This window comes from Mytilus galloprovincialis, chromosome 7 (genome assembly GCF_965363235.1).
Source record: "Mytilus galloprovincialis chromosome 7, xbMytGall1.hap1.1, whole genome shotgun sequence".
Classification (NCBI taxonomy): domain Eukaryota; kingdom Metazoa; phylum Mollusca; class Bivalvia; order Mytilida; family Mytilidae; genus Mytilus; species Mytilus galloprovincialis.
Window position 1 is genome coordinate 39,228,527 of NC_134844.1, and position 8,602 is coordinate 39,237,128.

General features: G+C 32.2%; 1 protein-coding gene across 1 annotated transcript; it reads right to left on the reverse strand.

Annotated features, from left to right (window-relative positions):
- Positions 1 to 3,714: 3,714 nt before the first annotated feature.
- On the reverse strand, positions 3,715 to 7,845 carry LOC143082948 (toll-like receptor 4). The gene has a single exon (XM_076259005.1). It carries the CDS (start codon positions 7,770 to 7,772, stop codon positions 5,232 to 5,234), a length of 2,541 nt encoding a protein of 846 aa, XP_076115120.1. The 5' UTR covers positions 7,773 to 7,845; the 3' UTR covers positions 3,715 to 5,231.
- Between the last annotated feature and the right edge of the window lie 757 nt (positions 7,846 to 8,602).

The following is an 8,602-nucleotide window of genomic DNA, read 5'->3' on the forward strand; positions in this document are numbered from 1 at the left end:
AACATCCTTTTATGCCTGCGTCACACTGTCCCGATTTTTATATACGATGGACACCCGAATGCGAAAATTGTAAGTTCGTACGAAGTTGGTCCCGATCTCGTTAAAATACCAAAAAGTGACCGAAGCAAGTACGACGAATAACGAAGTCTATACGATGGTGCCGAAATTATATACGATAGCAAAAGATGGACATACGAAAGTTAACCGAAGACGGGTATTTAAGCTTCATATCTCAGCCAAAGCCTACACGATGGATCACGAAGGCTACACGATGGATTACGAAGGCTACACGATGGATTACGAAGACTACACGATGGATTACGATGATGGCGCAATGGCCATACGATGTCTAAAAGACGTCGTGTACAGCTTACTATGCATTTTAATTATATACCGAAGGTATCACGCGTTTTAAATTGTAAGTACATGTATGTACATAATACAAGTATACAAACGATATAAAAATGCGTTCTACCTGTTTTGAACTTTTTTATGATACGAACAGAATTTCGACAACATATCGTTTCTGTACAAGTCTACCATGCATGGCGGGAAATCGATCTTTTTGTCTAATTCTTATAAAACTTAATTTATTGTCCCCTCGCCTACTACATGTAAGTTGCGTGTAGATAAAATTGTTATGGACACTTTGGAACCAAAATGCTCAAAACTTGGTATGGTGTTACTCGTTAAGAATATATTAAGCGCTATTGACTTTAAAGTTCAAAGGTCAAGGTCACAGTGGCAGTTGTAATACAAGGCAATATCACCCTTGTGTACACTATAAAACCAATATGCTTCAAAAGATTTTAACCACATTTGGTATATTGTTCCTCCTTGTAATGATCTGACATTTTTTACGTACAAGGCCAAAGTTCAAGGTCATGCAGATGGACTTGTTTTTTGTGCTTGAAATAGCATAATACACAGGAAATCGGTTGCTCATTTTTTACCTGCTGGTTCTAAAAACAATATTAAAGGTATTTCCAGTTACTGAATGTTTTGGTTGATTTCTAAAAAAATAGTTTATGTATCAAATATGCATATTCAGTATACCATTTTCTGCATGTGTCATATACAAATATAGTGTCCATATTTTTCCCCAATATGTTACATACGAGTGGATGCCACGCTCGTCATTGTCTTGTTTGAACTGTAAAATGTGTGCACTAGTCTGAATAATCACCCATGATTATGCCCATGTTCACTGATCTATCTTAAAGGTAAGGTAATGGGTTCGTTGATCCCTTTTATTCAAAAAGAGCTCTTTCCAGGAGAATATCATAATAATATAGACAAAAGGAAGGATGTGGGGAAAGCAACAAATGCATCAAAATATGACGTATAGAAAACAAAATGGTTATGGAGTAAACATTCGTGTGACAACAACTCAGACGATACATAAAAAGTCAGAATAATGAAGAAAAAGATGGTTTCCCTATATACGTGTACCTGCAGTGTTGGTGTACGAGGCGAGTTTATGATTCATTATGTTACTTGATATGAAAAATTGACAAAATATAATATTTTACTTGTAAAAGTAAATCCTGAGCCTATAATAGCTGCTCTTCTTGTTCCATTTGAATTAATAGAAACAACGCTGTCGCCTTTATTGTTCTCATAGAATCATATGATATGTGCTCCATGTTTTGTGAACGTCTTTCTTAACTGTCGTATTAGACTGACCAGTGCATATCGCGCAGGGCACTTTAAACGTATTTCAGCGCGAAAATTAACTTACATTTAGCTGGATTTATTGCCGTCGTAGTTCCATCTTGTCGCCTTCGTACTTTTATTCGATGGCAACAAGACGGGATTACGAGGTCTTCAAGAAGTCGTGTTGCCATCGTAAGACCTTCGAGAAGCTTCGTGATTCATTCGTGTAGACATCGTAATGTCAAAATACGATGTTCAAAGATGCATTTCCGGTGACATTACGATGGTGAGGATGGTGATACGAACTCAATACGAACCCTCAACATCGGACGCACCTTCGGGGATTTTTTAACATGTTAAAAAATTTAGAACCCTTCCCGAAGTTGTCCCCGAAGGCTAGAAAAAGTGGCCGATGGTTCTACGATGGTTAAAGATGGCACTACGAATAGCCCGATCTGGATACGATCAGTCCCGATTTTGAAAAGTTCTATAATCGTGTTGCCATCGACGTAAAAATCGGGACAGTGTGACGCGGGCATTACAATTTTACATGCTTTTACAAACAAGAAAACAAAAAGGAATTTAACAGTATGAAGACATTTATAGTTTTCACAGAAAATAAGGATTTTGGTCTCTTTAAAAATAAATATTTCACACATTGCAACTTTACTTACTTTTGACTTATTAGAAAATCAAAATACTTCGCTCCATTATATGACATTGCTATTGTAATTGACAAAACCTCAAACATACGTTCAATAACTATAAAAGAGATTACTTAATTAAAAAAAAGTTTTTTTTTTTTATAGCACTTGCTCATCACCGCTCCTGGTGCAAATCAATCAACGAAAGGTACCATCATCTTAATCCGTATTTCGATATAGAAATCATTTAAACCGGGTTTGTAATAACATGAGCAACACGACGGGTGCTACATGCGGCGTAAGATCTGCTTACCCTTCCGAAGAACCTGAGATCAACATCAGTTTTTGGTGGGTTCGTTTTGCTTAGTCTTTAGTTTTCTATGTTGTGTTTTTTGTGCTTTTATTTGTCTGTTTGTCTTTTTATTTTTTAGTCATGGCTTTTTCAGTTTATATTCGATACATGAGTTTGACTGTGCCTCTGGTATTTTTCGCCCTTCTTTTATATCATACCTTTTGTTCATACAGCTCTTTAACGGTATCATATCTTATACATCCCTCTAATTACCTTTCAAATATTTGACTTTGTGCTTTCATTATAAAAGCAAATCCAGAAAAGGCGCTTCGAACCAGGATTTTTAAAAAAATTTTCTACCTCATTTGGTTGATAACGCTGTTGGTATACTATCCGTTTTTACAAATTATGAAAAAAACTAAGGTCTCAACTCTCTCTTGAAAGTTGACCGCATATATATTTGGCTATTATATTTATGCCTTGTTTGGTCAAAGGTTTTGTTTCAAACATTTCGGTTTTTAAACATCCATGGCTTTTAAATATTCCGAAAAACATTCCTGATGAAAGTAAATTAAAAAAAAGTATTACGTCGGAACGCATAGAATTCAGAAAGCGTTGTTTCAATTTTCTATAGTTTTCATCTTTTATTCTTTTACCTTCAAATCAGTAGTTAAATTTGTGTTCTTCATGTTGTTATTTAAATGTGTTTTTGTGTGTAGAAAGCATAACATTTTTTTAAACGTATCATAAGATCATGATCATCAAAATGAAAGGTGAACATATGCCATTGTTTCATTCATTTGTTTTAAAAGGTAACAAATTGTGTATTTTTTGCGTTTGAGAGAGATAGTCGTTAATGAATAAGCCAACACTACGGTATGTTCTCACTGTTGAAGACGGTGCAGTTGTCTTTTATTGCTTACATCCATTTTTTTTTAAACTTTGATGGATAATGTCTCACTGGCAATCATACATAATCTCCTTTTGTTTTATATAAGCAACTGTGGACGCCGACATCTAAATTATTTTGATCATTGTTTTTGTTTGCAATATATGTACAATGTAATTGAATTCGATATTAACAAAACTAAAAAAATCATTTATAAGATCTGAAACATTCAATATCTTAAAATATTTCTTTTTATTTATAAAAATACACAATAGAAAAACTTCAGAATTACAGATATATTTCTAAATTAACGAATATAGTATTTGGCACTGATAAAGTAGTTTGAATATATTTAATTTAATCACATTAAGATATCAACATTAGATAAAACCTGCAGCTTGACGAGATGTTTTATGTTATTATAAAAAGCAAAAAAAAAAAGAAGCAAAAAATGGAAAAAGGACAAATGTCTTTTTAAAAAATATATTAGAAACTGACTGAGACGTCCGCTAAAGTCATGATGCGATTTTTTCGTTTCATTCATTTTTTTTTTGTATCAATGCGTAATTAGTATTCATTACATAAAATGTATGTTTCATAATAATCCGTACTAATTAATTGCAGACAACAATCGATAGCCATTTCTCAAAATTAGATTTTATTACCTAATAAAACATTCCTGACAACATGTGCTTACTGCGATATGTTACAACAGTGCATAAGATACACATGAACAATGGTGTGTGATTAGTATTTTCATGGTTGTAGCAACAGCACGTTAATATCAAAATCAATGTTTCTTGTGACTTAACAGGGTTGTACGCACAATTTTTTGTATTTAAAAAAAATGTGTCGATCAACGTTTAAGGTGGTATGGGTGTCTTCCTCCATCTTGGATTGTAAAAAAAAAGAACCAAAGGTCCATATTTTCTATCAAGTTAGCAAAATGGGATGCAGGAATGCAGATATTTCATGTGATTTTCATTTAAAAGAACCAATTTATAAGAATATAACTTACAAATATTAATATTTTTGTAAAATGTTGATTAGTTTTGGTTGTTTTTAATTTTTTTAAAATTGGCATTTCAAGGGGAGGTAACTCTAAAACAGTGCATTTTCTGAAGGATTCTACATGAAATTTTCCTATTTTGTATTTTAGCCGGAAAAAACGTACGGTGACCCTATCTTTTCTTTTGATATTCTCAAAGCATTATCTGAAAGCTATCTTTTCCTTAAGTATTTAACAATTCTATCATTTTGTTTTGTTTCTAATCACAAAATGGTGTTTTTTTCCTGTGTAATCCATACAAAATGTGTTTGTCACGTCCTGTAGCTTGAGAAAATGCACGGTGACCTATCATTTTTATTATATTTTTCAACATATATCAATAGATACTACGTTTTGCAAAGTATGAACAAATTCTATCATTTTTATTTTAGACTCCCATACCACCTTAATTCTTTTTTTTTGGCGAGAAAAACTTACAAAAAAGCCCCCATTCAATTATTATTTTTTCAATTATTCATGTTTTCTCCGATAAAAAGTACGGCATATAGTTACCACATCGAATTTTGATGGTACCCATTTATTTTAAATTTGTTCCAAAAAATGTATTAACATTTATCGCTTATTTCAGTGTATATCTTCTTTAACCGACTGTACTAAAGAAAGAAAAATATATCTAAATGGTAAATAAAATATATTTGACATATTTCATCAGATTTTTCTAAAAAGCTGTTCATAATCTTTTTAATTAAGAAAAAGCAATGTCTTTAGTTTGAACCACCTAGTTTGATTTTCTGAAATTTCAGTTTCGTGTTCATCCCATTTAATGAAGATAACATCATTTGATATGTTCACGAGTTGTTCTGGAATATCATTGACATGCACATTTTGTAAAATAACTATAATTTTCATAAGATTTTGTGTGTATTTCTCATATTTGGCTCTTTCGATTTCAAAGGACCCCCATTCGTATTCACAAAATCGTTCCGTTATAATAAAAATAATATGTCTACTTTGGTGAATTGAAAGTGCTTTAGAATCTGATGTAAGTTCTCCGGGAATAAGGTCACGATCATGTACGAATGTTTTCAATCCCCATTCTTTTTCAGCTTTTGGAAGCAGATGGTTTTTTATCCATGATATGCTTCTTTCTTCGTAGGAAATATATACGTCATAATCATAATTTACATATAAATCTCTCTCGACGGCTCGTCTAAATGTTCTAAACAAAAACAGAATAAGTTTCCATCTGTAATAATATAAAATCGAAAATGGTATCGAAACACCAAAAGTACTCGAAATTAAAATAATTCCAATCCTAAGCCATAAAGTAGCTTGGCAGTTAGCAAAATATTTATTGATATCTTTGGTGACTTTAATAAGGTTGACTTGCGAATTGTTTGACATTGTACAAGTGTAATTGTTTCCGTTTACAAAATATACCTTTGTTTTTGTAAGCCATAACAGAAACTCAACAGTATCGCACGAACAAACCAAAGCATTGTTATCCAAATTGATACTTAAATTTTGATGTTGTACGATAATCTCATCGAACCGTTTTCGAATAGTATAGTCAATAGACGTTATCAAATTATTTGACAGATCTAACAATTCTAGATGACGGAGTTTAGATACAGTACTAGGAACTCTCCTGAAGATGTTATTGGACAAATTAAAGTGCGTTATATTCTTATCATTAAATAATGTCGTATCTAACAAAGTCCATAGGTTATTGAAAGACAGATCTACACTTTTGAGTTTAGGTGCGTGGCTGAGCATCCATTGTCTTCCTTCAATTATGCTTCTGTCTATGCTGGCATGAGTCATTTTCAATGTAGTTAGTTTCGGTAAGGAAATGGATTGAAACATTATTGTTGAAGATAACCCAGAAACATCTAAATATATAAGTTCTTTTCCACATTCATTTGACACATTTGGATATTGTTCAAAAATACTGAATGAAATATCAAAATATCTTAGCGTTGCATTTTTGCATGTGAAATACACAGACGCAGACACTACTGTCATATGAGTAAAGCGGACAAATTCTATTAAGGGCGGTAGCTTAATAGTTATAGGAAAAGATTGATGAAAAATATGTTGTTTTTCCTGATTATGACTTCCAATGAACTTTTCGGGATGATATACATCAAGGTATAACGGATTAAGAAATTGTGCAGGCAGATAAGACATATCATAGGTTTTAAGATTCGTAGCTCTTGTTAAGAAAACAACTGTCTGCATATAGTGTTCAAAGGTCGTTGACGGCAATCTGTTTGCAGATATGATAAACGTTATGAAACACCCAGGGTATTGGAATGAAAACAATGAATAAAATTCGTCATCTACTATGCCTGTCGCTGACAAATCTAAAGCCTCTATGCAGATAGATCTAAGATATCTCATAAGTTCTTTTGTAATTATTACAGAATACGGAAACTTGTCGTTATTAATACTTTTGTCGCTAATATGGTGAAAGTTGATAACAGACATGTTTTTGTTTTGATAAGGATAAAGTATATTCAGCGCCTGGTACAAATGAATATATGAATGAGACAGGTCCAAAATTTTCAATTCAGGAAAATACCGAAGAATTCCTTTGTCTATGTGAAAGAAATGATGACAACGAGTAATATATAACTCTCTTAGTTTCGGAGAAATATTTCTGAAAGTTTCATTTGATAATTTTCCGTGTTTTCTCATGTAGCACCTCCTAAAATTTAATACGGCTAAATTTTGCAGTAATTTAAATCCATTACCTAACACAGGTCGATCAAACAAGTCGATAGATAAATTTTGTAAACTTTTCAAGTTAGAGAATACTTTGTCTGGGTAAACAAACGATTCATGTTCCATCCATTGCTTCTCGTTCCAACCTATTTCAAGAACCATCAAATTTTCAAGAGGACGAAACACTCTTGAAGGAAGCTTAGAAATATTAATAGCATTATTTTCCATCCTCAGAATCCGTAAATAACGTAAGCCTTCAAAACCACATTCATGGACTTCAGATATATTGTTACTGTTTAAAATCAAAATTTCCATTTTCGTATAGTTTATTAATGTGTTGTTTTTTATGACAGGGATCAAATTATTTGAGAGATCCAACACTTGGATATTTCTGTTCAGATTCCTAGGTACAGATATAAAACCTCTGTTATCACAATGGGCCACAAGTTGATTCTTTAAGTTGGAGCCATAGTCGCACGATAAATTTGTAGCACCATACATAAACATAGTCAACAGCATGATCAAAAGCCAAAAACTCCTTCCACCGTTGTTCATGTTTACTCCTTGTTTTAACAGAAAATATAAAAACTATGAAATAAAACCTTCAGAATATAAGACACAAAAATCAAAAGTAACTACAAAATGTATATGGGTCAAGAACAAACAAATCTGAAGTGCTTATAATATATTCTTTCCTAAGAAACCGGAAGTTTTGTTAGATTTTATTGATGAATACATACAATATGAGTGTATATATTAATAGGATTGTTTTATAAGGAGGTGTTGTTTATTATTATTCTATCTATTTTTTTTTCTCTGTAAAATGCTCATTTTTGGAATTTACTTGTGATGAATAGTGTATAGTTAGTGTATAAGCGTAAAGTTTACTTATAAAGTCATCAGTACACTTATAAAACCATTTTCATTTGTTTTTCGTTCTGTCGGTAAGCATTTGTTTTTATTTCATTCACTTAATGGTCCAATTGCACGGAAGGTTTTTTTGAAAATTTATCACAGTTTTTCATATATCGAGTGTTATATAATTAAGCAGATCATTTAACTGTGTAATGTAAAATTAAAACAGCAAAGTGATTTCCCAATTTTTCAAGTGTTTCAACTGTGAGGTTTGTTGGAACGGAGTTCTTCGGTTAAAAGTTATATGAGCTGTAAAGTACATTAATCCAATATACACCTGTTCTTATTATGGATCACATTTCAGAATTTAATTAGAGGAGCTAAAATAACAAAAGGTTATTCCAACTCGTTAGATAAACACACACTGTCTAAAATAATGTTCTCTCACATGATCAATATCCCTAAAGGGAATCAAAAGTATCTTAGTCGAATCAGTTGTTTTTTCTCATAAATCGGTTTTCTCAGTTTTT